This window comes from Falco peregrinus, chromosome 1, assembly GCF_023634155.1.
Source record: "Falco peregrinus isolate bFalPer1 chromosome 1, bFalPer1.pri, whole genome shotgun sequence".
Classification (NCBI taxonomy): domain Eukaryota; kingdom Metazoa; phylum Chordata; class Aves; order Falconiformes; family Falconidae; genus Falco; species Falco peregrinus.
The window spans coordinates 122,069,614-122,090,747 of NC_073721.1; the positions used below are offsets into that span (position 1 = coordinate 122,069,614).

At 47.5% G+C, this 21,134-nt stretch overlaps 1 protein-coding gene across 4 annotated transcripts; it reads left to right on the forward strand.

Annotated features, from left to right (window-relative positions):
- Window positions 1-6,544: 6,544 nt before the first annotated feature.
- On the forward strand, window positions 6,545-20,172 carry NR2F2 (nuclear receptor subfamily 2 group F member 2). Of its 4 annotated transcripts, none has more exons than XM_005242434.3 (3): window positions 6,545-7,080; window positions 14,931-15,458; window positions 18,571-20,172. In XM_005242434.3, exons 1-3 carry the CDS (start codon window positions 7,038-7,040, stop codon window positions 18,843-18,845), a joined length of 846 nt encoding a protein of 281 aa, XP_005242491.1. In that variant the 5' UTR covers window positions 6,545-7,037; the 3' UTR covers window positions 18,846-20,172. The 4 variants fall into 4 exon arrangements, with proteins under 4 accessions (XP_005242491.1, XP_005242486.1, XP_005242487.1 ...); XM_005242429.4 differs by lacking the exon at window positions 6,545-7,080 and adding an exon at window positions 11,412-13,084 and having other exon boundaries at window positions 14,910-15,458; XM_005242430.3 differs by lacking the exon at window positions 6,545-7,080 and adding an exon at window positions 11,425-13,084.
- Window positions 20,173-21,134: the final 962 nt, after the last annotated feature.

Sequence of the window (21,134 nt, forward strand, 5' to 3'; positions counted from 1 at the left end):
AAAGATTTAAGAACAAAGAATGTGCTGCAAAATGCAAATTCTTACAGTGTTATACTGTGTATGCAATTATGTATGTAGGCAGATAGATATAATTTGAGAGTTATTAACTTTCAACATCAATGATGTACCCTGAATCAATATAATGTAACTACCTATTAAAATATGAACCAGGTGTGTTACCAGGCAAATACAGTCTGAGAAGCTTTTCTAGATTTTTTTTTTCTTTAAAGATTACAGCTTTACTATGGACAAGAAGCTCAAGAGATTGCTGCTGGTCCTAAAGATGGAGATCGTTTTGCTTTTTGCAATATCTGACATTTCTAGAATGTTTCATTTCCTCCACGTTTGGGAAAAAAATATTAAAAAAAAAACCACAAAAAAACTCTGAAATAGTGTAAAGGGAAAGAATTGTCTCACAAAAGTCCATACTATTGTGCACCTCCCGGTTCATGGGAAAGAAAAAAGTTCCCTTTCCATTTTTCCTTTGGTTCAGGGGAAGGGAATGAAGGGAGCAGAAATCATTTTAAGCCTTGCCCGCCCTCCCTCCCCCCCCTCCCCCCCCCCCCGCCTTCCCTACCCCGGTCGGATCGACCCCTCTTGCTTGCAAATCCCTTTCTTCTGCCCTCCCTCCCTCCCCCAAACACACAGTCCAGCGCAGTTAACCTTGGAGCAGCGCTGGGGAGGGAAGGGTTAATGAAACCAAGCTCTTTACGACCTCCAGGGTCAGACTCTTCCTATCTGCAATCTAAGGAATTAGGTAAGGAGGTTATAAGATTATAGTGAAAGGAGTTATAGGCCCTCGTAGCCTCACACCTGAACATATTGGGCTAATCCATTGGGATTCTTAAAAATCGCTTCAGCTATGGAAAACTGTTAATTAGGCTGAGTCTTATCCCGAGGTTTCCTGTTGCATTAGTGATCCAGCCGAGCTGCCTGCACTCTATAGGCTCGCATGAAGTGCTCTTAATATGCCTATTTCTCTACACACACACACACACACCCTTCTCCACAACTAAAAACAGTATCAGCCACTGATTTCGGGAGAAAGCAAAGTTTGGGTGGAATTCAGATTCAGACCGGGAGATGAACAAAAGTCACCCATCCCTCCCTCCCTCCACACCCCCCCCACCCCCGGCCCGGTCCCTGAGCCCTGGGTGCCTGGCAGGCTATTTGCAGCTGTTTCTAACTTCAGTGTTTGTTTACAGTAGCAAAATTAGCACTTGGAGGAGAAGTGAAAAGCTGTTTTCACATCAGTTTTACTCCTCGGTTCCTAGCTTTAGATGCCTTTCCTCCCTCCCAGCAATCAGCATCATTTAAAGTCCGGCTCAAACTTTCTCTCGCTCCCTTGACTTAGTTTTCTGCAGTCGCATCCTACTTTCTGCTAAAGAAAAATATACAGAGAGAAGGTAGCGTCTGAACACGGCCCAAACATCAGGATTCGGGGGGGGGGGCGGGAAGGAAAAAAAAACCAGGAGCATCCCCTAAAGCACGTATTTTAACGTCGCTTGGCAGAGCCCCTGCCCTGCTCCCAGCTTTCTGCCCTTTGGCACTCAGACATTTGCTTGTCTCCAGCACTTAATCCGTCGAGCCACCCCGGGCTGTACCTGAGCCACGGCTGAGCTGCTCCCTGCGCCCGATAAAATCCTGCAGCAGCAACTCCCTAACTTCAACACGTAAAGCACGGGCTGGTTTTAGCCTTTTTGTCATTTGCAGAAATACTGATTTTATTTTATTTTTTCTTTTATGCCACTTGTGGTCACTCTCGAATGGCAGTAATCTGTAGATTACATATTACGAGCCTTGTCATTACGTGGCTAAGACGAGGTGGTTAAACGCTAAAATCCATTTTACTCACCACATTTGCTTGAGGGGGGGGAAGGAGAGGGGAGAACAAACTTGGAGGAGAAGGATTTAAACCCCTGGCATCTGAGCTGGACGTGCCCTCGCTCCTGCTGCTAGAGGGCTGCCTGCCTGGTGGGCACGGGGGCTGGAGACCCCTCAACTTCACCTCCAAGTCAGGCGCCCGCTTGCTCCAGCCCTCGCCTTCCCCTCGCTCCTGAGCCTTTTGTCCCCGTTTTCGTGGTGTCTCAGCATTGCTCCACAGAGACGACTTTTCTCTGCCTCTCCTGGATTTGCTCTGTAGCATTTCTAGGCTCCCACTCGCCAGCTCTCCCCCCGTTTGCCTCCTCCATGTGTGTCCCTGATCCCTCTCCAGCTGATGTGATTCTTTAGAAATGTGGGTCTTATCCCGTCCCTACCTTTGCCGGGTCTGATTAGATATTATTTTTTCATTGGCTCTGCTACAATGGGTTCCTCCCTTTAATCTCTCGATATATTTCCCCCCTCCCGGTATAACCAAATCCATGAAATTCACAGCCTCTCTCTTTGACACGACTGGCTCGTCTAATCACTCCATATCGATTTCCCTAACTCTTTTCATCCAGCTGAAGACACATCTTAAAACACTCCAAGCCAGAGTGTGCTCTTTGCTTTATACACACTAATAAAATGATTTACCCTTCTCTCTCTGCTCTCCTCACAGGAGAAAATCGTTCAAGTCGCGGCTATTTGTGTGTGATCAGTAAATATTTAGTGTGGCGACATCTTCAGCTCCTCTCCTGATCAATACGCAACCCAACAGGAGGTGGACTATTGTCCGGGTAGTGACTTGCTGAGATCTTCTTCAGATGAATTCTTTGCCCCCCATACAGTCTGTTATGAGTTATCCTCGAAGGTAACCAGTGAAGAGAAATTGAGGCTTTAAAACCGTCTATTTCTAACCTGTTTACCGTGACATTAAAGCGCCTAAGCACGGAATGGTTTATTCTTCCCCGTCTCCCACCTCCCTTTGGTGGGCTAACACATCCCAGGCGCTGCTGGAAAATGAGGATCAACCCGGGCAGCCGTCGCAAGGATGCTCCGCATCCCTGTACCCCTCCCATCCCCTCTCCCCCGACCCCTCCAGCAAAAAAACGTCCTGTCTCTGCGGTGCAATGTCACGATAAAGGGGCGAATCCCCCGTCCCACCCTGCAGCATCTCAAGGCTCTGGACTCGCTCCCACAGCTCTGCCTCGGCGGGTGGGTAACGAAGTGCCCAGGGATGGAGGGTGCCCCAGCAACTTCCAGCCCACCTCCCTCCTCCTCCTCCTCCTCCTCCCTCTCGCATCCCGCAGCTCTGCCTGCCCCAGGATCAGGCTGAGGCAGGGCTGGGGGCTGATTGCTTTTTTTGCTTGTTTGCCTGTTTAGGGGGTTTGGGGGGTTGTTGATTTGTAGAGGTTTTGGTTTGGTGTTTTTTGGTTGTTGGGGTTTTTTTTTTCTTTGAACTACACGGAAAAGCTGCAGTGAAGAAAAAAAAATAATAATAATGGAAATGGAGAAGAGCTTAAAGCCCGGTTCCTGTGGTTAACCATACACGAGAGCTTTCCCAGGGTGATAAAAGGGACAGAAAGAGAAGTTCGTGTGTGTATGTGTATGTTTTATCCTGATCTGTTATTTCACTCCTGGGAAAGCCTATGCCTCGAATAGGAAATATTTCCACTTGTAATTACCCCAGGACTGTGCTGTGTGTCCGCTGATCTCTGGCTAGCTGTCTGTGCAGCACACCCAGGCGAGACAGCTACGCCTGGTGTGCGTGTGTCTGCCTTTGATGCAGGGCTGGGTGCCTATACACAATAGATACACAGTTATATATCTGTGATGTGTGTGTGTTTACTCACATCATGTCCTGTAGCCTACAGAAGTGCCCAGCTATTTATTTTATTTCCGTGTGCGTGCATTTGCGCACAAGCTACAGGGCGAGGGCATTTGTCCCTGTAAGTGTACATTGCATGCATACGTGCTGCATAAATATATGGCTGTATATTACAGATGTGCGACTGTTATTCAAATCTAAAACCAGGTACATCCACCTGTTAACTTTGTTTAGAAACCACTTTCACTAATGGCTTTTCGCTAACTTATTCAGTCCCTTACTCGAGTATAGGAGGCAATGGAGGGGAAAAATCCATATGAAACCCTGCTTACAGCCTCTCTTCGAGGGGACACTTTACACACCTTGCCTAGACAGGGCTGCTATAGAGCGCTTATCTCTCGAATATATCTTTATACTAATGCATACTTAATTGGTCTGTCCTGACTGTCCATATAAAACAATTTAATTAGGGTGCTTTCTGCTTTGGAAAGAAAGGGAAAAAATCTGCCCAGCATTTATTGTATTTAGCACCAATACAGGCAGAAAATGTTGCACAAGTTTTTGGTTGAAAGAGCACCTATGTGTCCATTGAAGGGCGTTGATCCGAAAAGACAGAGAGGACAAGTAAAATCGATTTGAAGCAACCCTCTCTGTCCCTTTCACACCATTCAGACACTCCATTCCTTCTAAGACAAAGACCCAGCGCCTTGGGAATGCTTGGCAAAGGGGGAAAAAAGGAGGGAAAAAAAGGGGGGGGGGAGAAAAAAAAAAGGCTTCAATCCCCCCCAAGCAAAAGAGAGAGCTCTGAAATTCCTTCATATTGCTGTTATTTACCCCCCAAGATATGTTCGACTCCAGGATTTTCTTCAATTCGGCGTCTAACACTGCTGCTGCGAGGAATGTCCCTGGAAGGGGAGGAGGTAATTATGGCTATTAGTGCTGCGAGCCCGGCCTCAACCTTGGTCACTCGCAGGCTTTTAGGGTTAAAATAGCCCTCACCTCTGACCCCTCCGGAGCAAAGTTGTAGCTATCGCCACAAGTTGGGCCAAAGTTTTCAAATCCAGGGCTGGGCAACACCGGAGGGGGGAAACTTCTCCCTGGAATTATTTTTGGTTGGGATTTAAATCATCTTTAGTCTATTTAATTGCCTTTCCCTCCTCCTTTTGCCAAACAATCCCTTCCGGAAAGGTGGGGGGGGGGATCTCCAGATGCCCTGCTTCCACTACCTTTCCATTTAGGTTTAATTTGGCAGATTGTTTTCAAGCATGAAAATGGTTATCATCAAACTGAATTACTAGGTCATCCTTTCATCCACGGATCTCAAGAATAAATGGGGGGTGGGGGGTGGGGGGGTGTACTCCCCCCTTTAGGCTTTCCCCACCATGACCCCTTCAGCTTTGCAGAAAAGGAGCGTTTGGAAAAGGGGAGAAAGGACGAAAAGCTTGAATTTGCCTCCCGTGCTTCCTGCGCACCTTCCCGATCCTCCTCTGCAAGGGGGGATTTTGGAGCTCGGGGCGGGGGGGCTGCAAAGCGAGGAGAGGAGGGAGCCCACAGATGCAATTGCCCCTCTGGCAATAATAAAAATTCATTCAAGTGGGCTATGTCTCCATCTTCCATGTACTGATTAGACTTAACAAGAGTGGAAACTTGTGTAGACCATATTTATGGTATTAACGAGCAGTTAAAAGATTTATCCTTCTTCTGATCAATATTGTTCGTGCCCGGCCCCCCCCCCCGCCCGCCCGCCCCGGCCCTCCCCGAAGGCTGCAATGACAATCGCCTTCATACTTTTCCATCACCGATCGAGGTGGCAAAACCCTTTTGTAATTTTCATTAGCCCAGTAAACATGCAATTAACATGCAGCACTGTGGTTAACTTAATTCCTGTTTTAAGGCAAGGACAAGCAAGAAATGGAAGAGCGTTTGTTCCATTTGTCAAGTATGACACACTTCTTACCCTAACAGTTTCTTAAAATAAAAGCTCGGCTCCCCACCACCACGACCACCACCCCTCTTTCCAGAAACCCCCCACACTGATACACACACACACACAAAAAGGAGCAGGAATCCATTAGTTGGAGAGTATTCTCCTGCCAAAGGCGGTATAATGTATTCCAAATTTTCCCAAGCCCTCACTGTACTGGGGTCCCGTTCCCCCACCCACACCCCCCTGGAAGGGGGCTGACGAGCTGATATTTCTCGTGGGTGAAAGATTCAGCCTCCTCCTAACCGTGGCGTTGTGTTTTGTTTTTTTTTAATAAAATAAAACTAAACGTGCTTCCCATGTCTAAAAGTTGCCATGTTTGTGAAGGGGGTGGGGAAAAATGTCTCCAAGGGTTTCAATTAGCAACAAATGATTATTGCAACGGATTTTTGGTAATGAAAAAATGTGGAGTACCTCTTTGGAGCTGGGATCTCAGGGGCAGTGAAAGAGAGAGAGAGGGGGAGAGGGAGAGAAGGAGAGAGAGAGAAAGAGATTGCTGATTAGCTCGGATTCTTTCCCAACTTGCTTTAGCGTGTGCTTGCGTTCCCTGCCGACCCTACACAGGACACTATATATTTTTTCCCCTTCGGTGCATGTGTTGATAGTTCAGCCTGTAGTTGTTTGCGGTTGGCTTTTTTTTTTTTTTTGCTTTTTTTTTTTTTCCCTCTGCCGGGGAGGGGGGAGCTGGGGGAGGGGGGGGGGGCGCTGAAACCGGTCGCATCCATCCTACCCCCACAGTCATTAAGTTAGGAGATTTCCCTCTCTTGGTTTTTTTTTTTCTCCCCAATTGGAAGGGTGGGTTGTGAATATTTTTCCTTTTTTTTTTTTTTTTTTTTTAAGTCTCGCCTTTCCAGCTCCAAACAAGGTGTAGCGAGACGCTCTTCCTTCTAAGGAATGAAATGAGAGACAAGGATCACTCAAAGACATCTCCTACCTTGGGCTTGGGGATTTTTTCTTAAAGGCGAGGCGCACATTCCTAAGCAGCAATGTACAAAGCCCCCCCTGAAATCTTGTCTGTGTAAAGTTAGAGTGTGTTCAGGATTTTTTTTTTCCTGTCTCCCAAGGCTGATCGCTAATAATACATCGAAAGCACTTCCCTTTAGGTTGTGGGAAATCTATTCCCTTCACCTTGCCTCCTTTTTTCCCCCCCTGAAGGCTGTAACTTTACTTTTTTTTTTTTCCTCTCTCTCTCTCTTTTTTTTTTTTTTTAATCAGTTTGCACAATCGCTTAGATAAACACCAAGAAGGAGACTTCTCTTTAATTACCCAACGCACATCTTTCTGGGGGGCAAACAGCGGTCTGATTTTTTTTTTGTTTGTTTGTTTCACCTGCCAAACTAAAGGAGAGGTAGAAAAAGGAAGATGCAAGCGATTTGGGACCTTGAACAAGGCAAATATGGTTTTGGTATGTTTACTTATAGTTTTTTTTCTTCTTCTTTGACACTTTTTTTCGGGCAATGTGTTGTGATTCTTGTGTTTCTCTTTTAAGGAAAACAAAAAATCCAAAAAAGCAAATGTTAGCTAACGTACGTCTTAAACGATCGTTTCTAAGGTTACGTGGGTTGCTCTAAGGAGGGGAAGAGGGGAGGGGGGCAGACCCAAGTATGTGTAATTGCAGCACCATCAGTTAGCACATCCTTTAGCTAAATAAAGCAAGCAGCAAACAAACAAACAAGCGACCAAACCCAACGACCGGAATCGGCTTCCAGGTCCGAGGCAAAGCGCCTCAAAGTCATTTCCAAAGCAGCGTCCCGGAGACAGAGCCCGGTGGCAGCCGCCCCTGCCTGGGCTCCGGGCTGCTCGGGGGGAGCGGCGGACTGACCTGCTCGGGAGGGTGGGGAGGGGAGGACGAGTCTCTTAACTTAAGTGATAGGTATTAAACTGCACGGAATTGTGTCGCCGCGTGCAGCTGGCAGCATTTATTTAAGGAAGGGGGGGAAGGAAAAAAAAAAAAAAAAGGTCGGTGGTGAAGGTATAGCGCCGAGATCCCCTCTCCCCCTCCGGTCCCTTCTCCGGCTAAGCAAGTACAATGGAAAGAAGCTGGAATATACTCACCATCCGAAGGTGTGGTTGGCAGTTCGGCTGAGGCTTTAAGGCAATTATTTATCCTTTTTTTTTTTTAAAGTATTACTGCAAAAGACGTAGATCTGACTTTAAGCAGCAAAAGTGTTTTGCTCTGACAACAGCATGCGAGGCACGGTTCCTCGTTTAAAAAAAAATAATCACAAAACAGGATTCTCTCCCCCCCCCCCCCCAATCCCTTACCACTGTCCCTTAAAAATACCTATTCAGTACAGCGCCCGCAGAAACCCTGATGCAGAAATCTTATAGTCCGGTCTAGGAGCGCCCAAGCCAATTAATTTTAAATCCTTAGGAATTAATCAGATTAAAATGTACAGAAGTTTCATTCTCGTATGCATACGTGAGCCAAAAGTCGTTTCCCTTTAAGAGATCCTTTTCTTTTAAAGTTGGATTTTAGGCAGATGAGGGACTTACACTAGGGGGCAGCCGGATACTGTACTTGCTCCAATCTTCAGCAATTTTTTTTCCTCTCTCCCAGCATATGCTCTGATTTAGCACTGTAAATTTTTCAGAGGACCCAACTCTGACAGCCCCTGGTGATTTTCAAAGTACCACAAGCCAGTGGTTAAAAATTGCATTGACTTGGAAGTTCAGAGGCACACAATAGGAGCCACTTTCCCTATTCATGGAACTTCAGTGTGGTGGAAGAGAAAAACACACACATACTACATTGAGGGAGAAGAGGAATTCATTGAATTCTGTTAGACGTAACTGCTTTCCACTGAGTTCAGAGCGAAACTCGGTATTTGTTCGATGCTGTATTCATATTGCGATTTAATCTAGAAAGAATTAGATGACTGTTAGGCAGCTTTCTGCCAGGAAAGCAGCTTCCCCCTCCTTCCTCCTCTTTTTTTAAAACATAAAGATTTACACGGGTTCTATCCCCAACTCTATTTTAGCAAAATAAATCCTTCCACTCCCTCTCATTAAAATAAATTTACATCTGCAGTAAAATGGCAGGAGGGATACATCTGTTTATTTGGAAAACCAATACGGTCTTACTTTTAAAACAGAGCATTCCTATTGTCATTAGGCTCGGGGAAGGACAGTTGAAAATATCCCCCTTCTTTGCGAGGCGCTCAGGTTTCCAGCATTATTTAGCGAAATTAGCTGCAGTTCATTTTTACATTCATCTGTTCTGCCTCAACCCACTCGCACGGGTGTTTTCAAATAAATAGCAAAGCATCTAATGGTGCTAATAGATGTTATATTGCTGCATCCCTCGAAGAGCAAATAGTTAATCTGGGGCATTCTTCATTAATGCTTGAGCAATCAGCGTATACGGCGGCTTTTAAGCGTATATCAATGGCTTTTCATTTTCACGATCGTACGTTCAAACTATTAATATTGCACGTCCTGTTAAAACCGCTTTCTCTTCTGATTTCTGCATTTGTTAAGACGGCATTAATGTTTTTTCATATGGTGAATTAATCTTGTTTACTTTGTCAGGTTCGAGACAGGAAAGGTTAGTGTTGGGTTGGTTTTGTTTTGCTGGGGGGTTTGGTCGGTTGTTTTTTTGGGGTTGTGGGGGTTTTGGTGGGGTCTTTCCCCCCTCAGGAAATTCAACATCAGCAGCCATCTATGACCGTTCTGCATTTTGAACCCCTACCTTCTCCCACCCTCCCCGAAAGGTGACCTGATCGGCTCTGGGTTATTTGGAAATCGGGAGGCAGTTGCCCACATTTTAACGGGGAAGGATTCCTTTCCCCCCTTCCGTCTTCCCAGTCTCTCCTGGTCCCTGGTTTCGGGGGAAGGTTATATTTGCTCCGTCAGGATCAATGGGAATGCCGCAGCCTTGTCTTTGAAATTGAGCCGCAGCACATCTTCGCTCGTGGGGTCTCCACACCCCGAGTTTCCAGGCAGGACACTGACAAGTCTGGGTGCTTTGTACAACTGTCCCATCACCCCAGCACCTGCGGCTTTAGCCACATATATTATTTCTGCGGCAGAAGGGGGTGTGCATGTGGCAACATGAAAAACTGTGTGTGAGGAGGTGAGGGGCAATTAATCCTCCGCAGAGTCGCGCACAGGTCTGTGTCCCCACGGCCCCGCTCGATGACCGGCTCGACCGTGAGCTGCACGCTGTGCTGGCGCAGGAGCACCGGCCGGGCGCCCCGCTGGCTCTTTAACGTGTTTTCCTTTGTATGTGTCCGTGCCCCCCGCCTGCTCGGGTGTCCTTTGGCCATTTCACCGGGAGATGAACTCCAAGCCCCGGTGCCGCTGCCCGGTGGCTGTATTCAGCGGGAAATAAACAACTATCCCCGCGTACTTAGATCGGTTACCTATTCAGCGGTGCTCCCACTACAGCACTGAGGTTGTGTTACCGTGTCACGGTACGTGTGATCTAAAAAAAAATAAAATAAAAACCCGAATCCCCAAAATAAAGTTACGGGGGCTGAGGTGAGCCGCGCCGGCGCGATGCCGCGGAGGCTGCGAGGGCAGAGACACGGGTGTCACGGTGCCGGCAGGCGTTGCGGGTCGGTTCCACGGCCGTGCCCGGGGGAAGGGGTAGACGGTGTCCGCTGTGAAGCCGCGGGAGAGGAGGCGCCGGCGCGGCGGGCGCAGGTCGGGAGGAGCGGCCGTGCCCCGCTGCCGCGCCAGGGCCGGGCGAGTGGCCGGTCCCGGGGCGCGGGGGGACGCTCCGCACTCCGCGGAGCGCCCGGGGCGAGCGCAGGTGCCGCGGCCCAACGGCCCCCTCCGCAGCGAGGCCGAGGGGGGTTCGGGCACCGCCGCCCCCGGCCGCAGCGCCCGGCGGGACCCCCCGTACTTGAGCAGCCCTGCCCCTTACGGGGAGACGGCGGCCACCCCCCTCCCCCAGGCGGCGGCGGTCGCTCGGGTTTGGTTTATTCAGTGGAGTTTTACCTCGGTTTAGCGTCAGTTTTCTGATTTTCACCCGCCGCCGCCCCCCTTCACGACCCCCCGGGGCCGTGCCCCGGCAGGCGGCCCCCCAGGTGAGGCGGCGGCGCTGCGCTCCGCTCGCCGGGATGGCCGTAACCCTTCGCCCCGGCGGGGTGGGGAGCGCGGCGAGGGGGACGCGGGGTGAGGAGCGGAGAGAGCGAGGAGCGCGGCGCGGGGTGCGCGGGGGGGACGCCCCGGCCCCGGCCCCCGTGGCGGCGGCCAGCGGCGGGGCAGCGCCTGCCTCTAGGACCGCGCGGGCGGCGGCGGCGGCCATGGCAGGCCGCGCAGGGCGTCGCGGCCCAATGAGGGCCGAGGGGCGGGGCGCGAGCTTTTGACCAGTCAAACGCCGGTCGGGTTGCCTTATAAGGCGCGCGGTCGCCATGGCAACGTGCGCTAAGTTGCAGCAGTCGTGTCAAAGTTCACTCTCCCGCCAGCGGGGCGAGCGGCCGGCGGGGAGCGCGCTCGCCACTCGGCCCACACGCCGCCCGCCCGCGCCGCCGCGCCCCGCCCCGCCCCGCCCCTCCCGCCGCCGGGGGGCCGCTGCTTTTTTTTTTTTTTTTTTTTTTTTTTTGGGGGGGGGGGGGAAGGGCTGGCGCTCTCCCCCCCCGCTCTCCCCGCGGTGATTTTCCCCTCTCCCCCCCCCGGCTGAGGAGCGATGCTGCGCGCTGGGTTATGATCCTTCCCTCTCTCCCTCCTCCTCCTCCTCTCCTCCTCCTCCTCCTCCTCCTCCTCCTCCCGCTCCCCTCTTTTATCATCCTGGCTGGCTGGGCGCTGCGCTGGCGAGTTGACTCCTTCCCTCCCCCCCCGCCCCGCGGCCCCCCTCCCCCCGCCCGCGCCGTGAGCACCGGCGGCGCGGAGGCGAGAGCCCACTTGCGAGGCGGCAGAAGCAGCATAAGGCAGCGCGGCGGCGGCGGCGGCGGCGGCGGCGGCGGCGGCAGCACCCGAGCGGTGGCGGCGGCGGGAGCGGCGGCGGGAGCGGCGGCGGGGACACGGCGCGGCGGGAGCGGCGAACCGACTGAGCGGGGCAGAGCGGAGCGCAGCGCAGCGCGGCGGGGACGGAGAGGAGGAACAAATAAACAATCATAATAATAACAATTAATAATAATAACAATAATAATAATAATTAAAAAAAAGCGAGGAGAGGAGGAGGAGGAGGAAAAAAACCCAACAGCCAGCCCCCCCACCCCCGAGCCCAAAAGAGGGAGAGAGAGAGAGAAAGAGAGCAGCGCCCGGGCGGAGCGGCGGAGAGGAAGAATTAAAGCGAGCGAAGGAGGGAGGAGAGACAGAGCAGAGAGAGAGAGAGGAGGAAAGAGGAGGAGGAAAAAAAAAAAAAAAAAAAAAGCCCACAAAAACAAAGCGATCGCAGTTGATGTTGCTGCTGCAAGCTGGACTTCCAAAAACTACGGCGAGACCGTCCGCTCTCCGCGCCGAGAAAAGTCTCCTCAGCTGTGCGTGTTTTTTTCCTCTGTGTGTGTAATCTTTAACCTTTTATTCATTCTTATTTTGATGGCTTTCCTGAATGGCTGACTGCGAGCTTCCCTGGACCTGGCCCCCAGACACCCGCCTCTCCTCCTTCAACTACTCTGCTGCAGATCAGCTCTAAGAGAGAGAGAGGGAGATCTTTGAAGAGATTTTTTTTTTTTCCTCCTCTCTCTCTCTCTCTCTCCCCCTCTCTCCCCCACCCCCACCACCCCTTTACTTTGCTCTCCTGGAGCCCAGACAATCGACTCGCAACTCGCCCCCCCCGCACACACACCTCCATCGCCCCGTGCTTCTGCACCTTCGCCGGTACCGGGAGATCCCCCCCACCCCGACCCTCCTAAAAAAAAAAAAAAAAAGGGGGGGGGGGCAAAACAACAAAAGAGAGAGGGGGAAAGAGAGAGAGAGAGAGGGGAGGGGGGGGGAAAAAAGACTGCTGCAAAGCTGATCTGAAAAGCAAAGCAAACAAACTTTGAAAATAAAGGGGGAACAGGAAGTTTGGCAACGGTGTCCAATAGATATGGCAATGGTAGTCGGTGCGTGGCGAGACCCCCAGGACGATGTGCCCGGAGCTCAGGGAACGCAGCCTTCGCAAGCCCCGCCGGTGCAGGGACCCCCGGCCGGGGCCCCGCACACCCCACAGACCCCGGGGCCCGGGGGCCCTCCCAGTACGCCAGCCCAGACCAACCCGCCAAGCCAGCAGAACCAAGGAGACAAACAGCAGCAGCAGCAGCACATTGAATGTGTGGTTTGTGGGGACAAGTCTAGTGGCAAACATTATGGCCAGTTTACCTGCGAGGGTTGCAAGAGTTTCTTCAAGCGGAGTGTAAGGAGGAATCTCAGCTACACTTGTCGTGCCAACAGGAACTGTCCCATTGACCAGCACCACCGCAATCAGTGTCAGTACTGCCGCCTCAAAAAATGCCTCAAAGTTGGCATGAGACGGGAAGGTATTGGGATTTCATTTGTTTTGCAATTTTTTTCACTCGCTGCGTTTTGGGTTTTGGTTTGGTTTTTTTTTTTTTGTTGTTGTTGTTGTTTTGTTGTTTGGGGTTTTTTTTTTATTCTTCTTTTTATTTTTCACCTCCCTCCCCAAACCCCAACCAGAACCTTTCCTCGCCCCCCTCCTCCCACCCCCACCCCCGAATAAACAGACAGAAACTTTCTGGTAATGAAAGAAAGAGGTGTTGGAGAGGGTGGGCAGGGGAGGCAGGGGCTCTTGCATGCTCTCTCCTGCACTCGTAATTGATTTGTGTTTGTTTTGATTTTGCTGATGGAGGTTTATTGGAAGTGGATTTTTAGTTTCACGCTGCTTAGGAGCGAGATGATTATTCTGACGTGCGGTTACTTTTCCTTCATGTTTCCTCCTGCATGTTCAGCGTTAGCCCCCGTCCCCCGAGCAGCTCTGTCTCTGTGTGTGGTGTGTGTGTCCCTGTGCGTGTGTGTACACACACACGGAGCCTCACGAGATGCACACACACAGACAGACAGACAATATATATATATATCCTCCAGCACCCTGCCTTAGATTGCAATTTTACACAGGCGGTTCAAATTACTATTACAATGGGACTCACCCTACCGAGGCTCTACAGCACTCCACTGTGGATTCCCAGCCGGATTTTTCCTCCTTTAAAAATATATATACATACACACATCTCCGCGCGTGTGCATCTCTAGCTACACGTTGCCGTGTGCCTGCCTTTCCTGATTGTTATTATCTCACTTTTCTCTTCTTATTTTCGTGTCCCTCCGGGAGAGGCAGGAGGAGGTAGAAGGGACGGGGTGGGGGGGGGAAGGAGCAGCCCAGAAGTAAGTGTGGGGTGCTCGGGTCTCTGGAAGTCGAGTCTTTGTGATATAAAATTAGACGAGAAATGTGAGCCTGCAGTTTTCCAGTGCATGCTCTGTGTCTGGACGCTGCTATGTAGGTTAAGGGTTAGGGGGCTTGGGACTCGCTGGGCTCCTCTCTTTGTGTTTCTGCAAGAGTAACTAACCTTGTAATACATGCGATAACAAATATAAATCAAGCACATTTTTAGGCGTTCTCCCTTCTCGCCGTCTCTCTGCCTCTGAGCCCTTTTTCTCGCTCCTTTTTCTCTCGCTGTCACCGTGTAAATTTATTAACAAAATGAAAGGCCCACTTTCCATGGGCAGCTGAGGAAGGTGCCTTTGGATAATGCCCCCAGCCTCACCAGGGGACCTGCTGGGGATGTTGTGGGGTGATCTCGCCTCCTTTGATATTTTTTAAGAAGGGGGGTGGGGGTGGGGTGGTATATAATAGTAGCAGCAACAATATATTCAGGGGGTGAGAAACGCGTGTGGGACCAGTGCCGGGGATTTTGAACTGAAGTGTTTCTTCCCTCTCCCCCCTCCCTCCCCATCCCGCTCCCCCAGCCTCGAATCAATAAGCTGTTTTAGGTGTAATGAAGAAAAATACTCGGGCACACAAAGACGTATCCTGCATCTCTTGAAGGAGGGGTGGCGGTGGAGGTGGAGGGGGGAATAACTGAATTGTGGTATGTTTTGGGAAGTGAGGATCTCGGGCTCCTTCAGGCAGTGCTGGCCGAGCGGACAGCATTGCTCAGCTTTTATTGTTGCTTTTACTTGACCCGGGAACTGTGGAGCCTTAAAACAGGGGTACGGGCTGAACTCTGACTGGAAAAATGCATGTTCCCCCTTAAGCTGACTTGGTACGGTGTCACACACGCACGCAGAAGCACACAAAGCAGGCTGTATTTGAACGGATGGTTGCAATTCAGATATTAATAGCTGTAGTTTCTTCTTTATTTACTGCAGCGGTCCAGAGGGGCAGAATGCCACCCACACAGCCAACTCATGGTCAGTTCGCCTTGACAAACGGGGACCCTCTCAACTGCCATTCCTACCTATCCGGATATATCTCCCTTCTTCTGAGAGCAGAGCCCTACCCCACCTCCCGCTTTGGCAGTCAGTGCATGCAACCCAACAACATCATGGGCATCGAGAACATTTGTGAACTGGCAGCTAGGATGCTCTTCAGCGCGGTGGAGTGGGCCAGGAATATCCCCTTCTTCCCAGACCTCCAGATCACAGACCAGGTGGCCCTCCTGAGGCTGACCTGGAGCGAGTTATTTGTCCTCAACGCTGCCCAGTGCTCCATGCCCCTCCACGTAGCTCCGCTCCTGGCAGCTGCTGGCCTCCACGCTTCGCCAATGTCTGCTGACCGAGTGGTCGCCTTTATGGACCACATACGAATCTTCCAAGAGCAAGTAGAAAAACTGAAAGCATTGCATGTCGACTCTGCAGAATATAGCTGTTTAAAGGCCATAGTCCTCTTCACCTCAGGTAGGCAGCATTTCTTTGCTCTTCCTTTTTCCTTCCCTGGGCCCCCTGCCCCCTGCCTCCCTGAGAACTGTTTGCTCTTGCAAAGTGTTATTGCCTGCACCCCATCACTGCTCCCTAGCCCCCCTGAGAACCAGTGTGGTCTCTTTCCTTTTAGGAAACGGTGCCCTGTGGTCTCCCCTTCAGGGCCTCGGATCTGAGCATCCCATCTTCCAGGGAGTGCAAAATTAAAAAAAAAAAAAAAAAAAAAAAAAAGGAAATAAAATACACACACACACAAAAAGGCAACCAAAAAACACCCCAACCCTAGCTGAACAATGCTGGGGATGGGGGAAGAGGGTGCTCGGGGAGAGGCACCCATTCGCCACGAGAGACTGCGCTTTTCCCATTGAAAATAATATTTTATTTAACAGTATAGCTCTGGGTTGTTGCATTTAATGACACGCATCCGAACAGCAGCAAAATCTGTTTGATGTTGTTAAATACAAGTCGTCCTATCAGTGAAACCACTTTAAAAAGAGGATCATTTTATGGGCAGCCAGGAAGGGAAAAAAGCCCTGCAGGATTAAAAATTGAATTAAAAAAAAAAAGTTAAATGCGCAAAGCTGAGTTTAAAATATGTTCCCTGCCATCTCATAAAATAAAATAAATCAACTTTCCAAAGAGCTGTCTCTGATTTAAACAGAATGTGGCAGTGAGCAGTTCTGTGTCATTTAAGCTAAGGGGAAAAGTTTGCATTTGTACCCAGCAGGAACTGCATAGTCGAAAGCGAGTAGCGGGTGCGAAAAGATCATTACCATAAGTAGACAGGGATAGTATGAAAAAGTAAGAGGAGACTGAAGCTGCCGCTCTGCAGTGTAATTCCGGGGTGGCACAGCCATGCCTCTCCCGAGGAAAAGACCTCGAGGTGTTTCTTAGATAATCAAAGGGGGGTGGGGGGGGGGGGTGGGGGGGGGATATGTGTCAACTTTTGCTGCCTAGAAATAGTGCATGAGTTATAAAGCAATAATTGAGTGCGTTGTGAAATCTAATTAGCTTGCACTAGAGTTTAACCTGGGTGAGTAATAATCCTGATATTAACTCTGGAGGCTAAATTTTTTTTTTTTTTTGAGGAAAAAAAAATCTGCTTGCTAATTTGTGCAATACGTTATCTCAGATTGCTAACTTTAAGGCTGCATTGGCAAGGCAATGTGCTGGAGCCCTAGAAGTTTTGGGATTAAGTTTAAAAATACCTATATTTCTTCTATAACTCATTTGAAAGCTTGGGAAAGTGGCCACGCGATAAACATATGAATGGAAGCAGGCCTGTAAAATAATTACTCATCGGAGTTTTTTAAAGCCTGATATCAGGAAACAGGAAAAAAATGTAGTTTATGTGGGAAAAGAAGGGCTCACAATCCGTTCCTTGTTGTGTTAAAGGGGGTCTGGGGAACGAAGTCATTTTCTGGACTTTGTCCAGGTTCTGGGTCGTGACCTAAACTTCCTTTTATATATTATTGCTTTACACATAAAAAACTTCTCTTTTTTTTTTTTTCCTCCCCCCCCAAATTACTCATGCTAAAGTCCTAAGGTGATCAATGAGCAGGGTGCATCTAGCCACAGGGAGACAGAGATCCCGAGTGGGAAGGGGTGTACGGGGGGTGCTTATTTTATTTTTCCATCGTTTTCTTAGGATGTATTTTCCTCTCCCTCGTTCAAACACTCGGTAAGGATCCCACACACGCTCACATCCCTCCCCAGCCCCTGGCCAGATCACACCCACACCGAGGAGTTTATTTCCAATCCTGCCTTTTCTCCCAAATCACTTTTTTTTTATTATTTTTTTTATTTTTTAGCCTTCTGAGAAAACAATCGTCCGATCCTGTCGTAACTGTTTAATTTATTACTATTTTCAAAATGTGAGGCCTGGCGTGTAAATTGCCTCCCAACTAGATAAACGTTTCTTGTTATCTGATTCAGGGGAAGATAGCCGCATGCAAAAAAAAAAAAAAAAAAAAAAATAGGGTGATGCGTGCAGCTTCTGCAGCACCCCAATAACGCTCCCTGATGTAAAGCAGACGCACATAGATGCATATAATGTTTGCTGCAGCCTCTTTTAAGAGAAAAAAAAAAAATCTGGGTTCTAATGACTCGCAGAATATGCATGTGTTAGCCCTGTGCCTAGGAAAGCCACAGGGAGGTCAGGTCACAACCTGTGCTCTTTCAGCACAGACGTCTCTGATTTAAAGGGAACTTATTGTATTTTAGCGTATCAGGAAAAAAAAGGAAAAAAAAATGTCCAGACCCTATCAGGGAGTTTTCTTCTTGTAAGGGCCTTTAGGTTTAAAAAGAAGAAGAAGAGGAAAAAAAAGAGGGGGGAGTGGAGGGGGGGGAAGAAAGAAAGAGAAAAGAAAAGAGGGGGGAAAAGAAACAGCTCAAATGAACAGAGAGATCACAGTTTGCATGGCTGCCTCTGAATAGGCTAAACTGACAAGATCAGTTTTAAAGGGCCACTTAAATCAGTTTCAAAGACTGAAGAAAAACGCGTTGTCTTCTTTGGGGGAGAATCTGTTGCTGGATCCGGGGCGCCATTATCTTTGGCTGGGCCAGTTTTTTATTATTATTATGATTTCTATCGCTATTATTAATGTTTCTTCTCATCACATGGTTAAGTTCTCCCCAATTATTTTCCAAGGGGGGGGGGGGGGGAGGAGAAATAGTGGCTCCCTTTCCCCCCTTTTGAGTCAAGCCTTCCCTGCCCCCCCAGCCTTTCCCCCTAAAAATATAGATATACAAAATTATGCTTGGCCAGCACCTCCTTGTCAGTCCCTCAGGTCTGTCGGGCCATTAGAAATCTCGACTCTGGGAGCTGTGCTCTGTCCTAAAGGAGACCCTCCAGAAAAGAGAGAGAAATACAAACACACACACATGAGAGAGATTGTCCCTTTTGGTAAAACCTACTTAAACTCTGGGGGGCGAGGTGATGGCGCACGATCTACACTTAATTCTAGCAATAAAAAAGATCAAATTAAAAATTTTAAAAAACCAACAACAACTTTTTAATCTGATGATTGTTTTCTTTTTTTCTTTTCTTTCTTTTTTTTTTTTTTTTTTTTTTTAATACACTTTCTTCTAGATGCCTGTGGTCTCTCTGATGTAGCCCATGTTGAAAGTTTACAGGAGAAGTCACAGTGTGCTTTGGAAGAGTATGTTAGGAGCCAGTATCCCAACCAGCCAACACGATTCGGGAAGCTATTACTACGTCTCCCCTCCCTTCGCACTGTCTCCTCTTCTGTCATAGAGCAATTGTTTTTCGTCCGTTTGGTAGGTAAAACCCCCATAGAAACCCTAATCAGGGATATGTTACTGTCTGGCAGCAGTTTTAACTGGCCTTATATGTCCATTCAATAAAATATTCGAGAGAGAAAAAAAAAATTAAAAATTTAAAATTGAAAAGGGAGATGAAAGAGAGTGAAAGGAAAGCAAATGACATTTGGGTTCTGGTTGTTTCTTAAATTTCCTTCTGCTAAGAAAGGATGTAAAAGGATGTTACAAGTTTGCTAAGAGAAGACAGGAAAAAATTAATGGACTGTGAATTAAAAAAAGAGACTGTCAAATGAACTTTTACAGAATGCATTAAAAACTCCCGTGTTGTTCAGAAAAAAAAACTTGCTACTTATCATTTTTTGTAAAAAATAAAAAAGAGAGAAAGAAAAAAGAAAGAAAGAAAGAAAAAAGAGAAAGAAGAAGAAAAGAAACAATGGTGGGCTTTTTCTTTTTTTCTTTTTTCTTCTTTTTTTTCTTTTTTTGGGGTAAACTTTTTAAAAAAATCTCGCTTAAAGTGCATTTAAAGGAAATTTGGAGAAAATTAGCAGAACGGAAGAAAGTAAGTCTTTTTTTTTCCAAATTATTAATTGTCCTATGTGTCTATGTACCTATAGCTGTTCTTTTTTGTATTTTTCTGGTTTCAAACCAGTTTATTCTGTGGTTCTATAATAATTTTTGATATAACCTTGGCTTCTTTAAAAAAAAAAACACAACTGTGTATCCTTAAAATATATGTTCTGAAAGAATTAAAACTGAGTCCACGAAAGTATCATAGGAAGAAAGGAAAAGAGAAAAAAAAACCCTCAACAACACAATGATGGAAGCGCACTTAAGGTGGTGACCCAAAATCTAGCTTGAAGCTGAGAGAGCTATAATTATATAGACCCGAATGAACCACACGTGTCATATAACTACCCCCAAATCTAGGTTTTTTGATATTTTGGAGAGAAAATGAACTGTGGGGACTTATTATAGGTAGAAGGAATTTGTGTCCAAGACACACTACGGTTTTGATTTTAAAAACAAACAAACAAGCAAAGTGAACTTTTGTAATTTGAATTGGGTTCCACATAGTTCATCATGAATTGTTATTAAACTCCTCTATCTGTTTGTATATTTGCAAGCCCTTTGTATTATAATAATTGTTGATATTTTCCCTTTTTAAAAAATACCATTGAAATCAGCATGACAAAATAACACTGTTGGCACTTATAGATAACGTGATTGATTCAGTATCTTAGAGTTTACAGTTTTGTGTTTTAAAAAACTGAAGGTTTTTTTTTTTTAAGTGCAACATTTCTGTATACTGTAAAAGTTATAATAACTGAACTGTTTGGTCGAGTCTTTGTGTGTTATATTCCAAGGAAAATTGAAAGTATTCAGAAATTAAAATATTATTTGATATCTGAAACTTGTTTGGCTGTCATAAATGTCTTTCAGAAACCACATTACTTCTCTATAGTTTGCAGTCATTTAAGTCCATAGGCAATTGATTTGTTTACTTGTCACAGTAAGTTTGTAGCAGATGTATTGTAGTGTATTTACCTGTTTAATTCCGGGATGGGGGTGGAGGACTTAAGTTCGTGGTTTATCTCTGGTTTTAGGAAGTACTATGCTGAAATGGTAAACCATCAACCCCCATTCATCTAATCCTCCTGTTAATTAAAAATGGATTTTCTGGAAAAAAAAGGCCCTTATTTTTGTCACACTTAAGTGCCTGCGTAGGAAAGGTATTGTTGTGAAAAAGTATTAGAAATCTGGAGATCAGTATCTATTTTATGATCAGAATGGGGCGAAAAATCTTTTGTAAATGTCTGACATACGCGCACAAGATCATTCAAGCAAGGTAATAGCAGTATTGTAAATATAGGTCAGTTGTTTGCAATGAGTTTTCTTTAAGTATGTGTGATTTTTTATAATACTCCGTAGTTGCCATCTATCGTTGTCATTGAGAGGTCTTCAAATGGAGTGGCTTTAGCTTCTAGCACTGAGGAGTCGGTTTTTAATGTATATATACTCTCAAGTGGTTTTTTTTTTACCTTAGACTGTGAAAGCATGACCACAGGTCATCTCTATATTTTACATATGGGATATATGTCTGTATGTATACTTGCATACATACATGCGTAGGCGTCCATGCATCTCTCCCGTGTAGCTGCAGGGCCCTCTCCTGCAGCCCTCGCACCGGCACCGTTCCCACTGATGCGGCGGGGACCTGCCCGGGCGAGTGGCACAGGGTTGGACACACCATTTGTGAATTTAGTGCTATCCCGAGCAGGCAAAAAAAAAAAAAAAAAAAAAAAAAGCTAAAAAGAAAAAAGGGACACCCCCCCCAACAAAACAAAAAACCACCCCAAATCTGAAGGAAGGCAA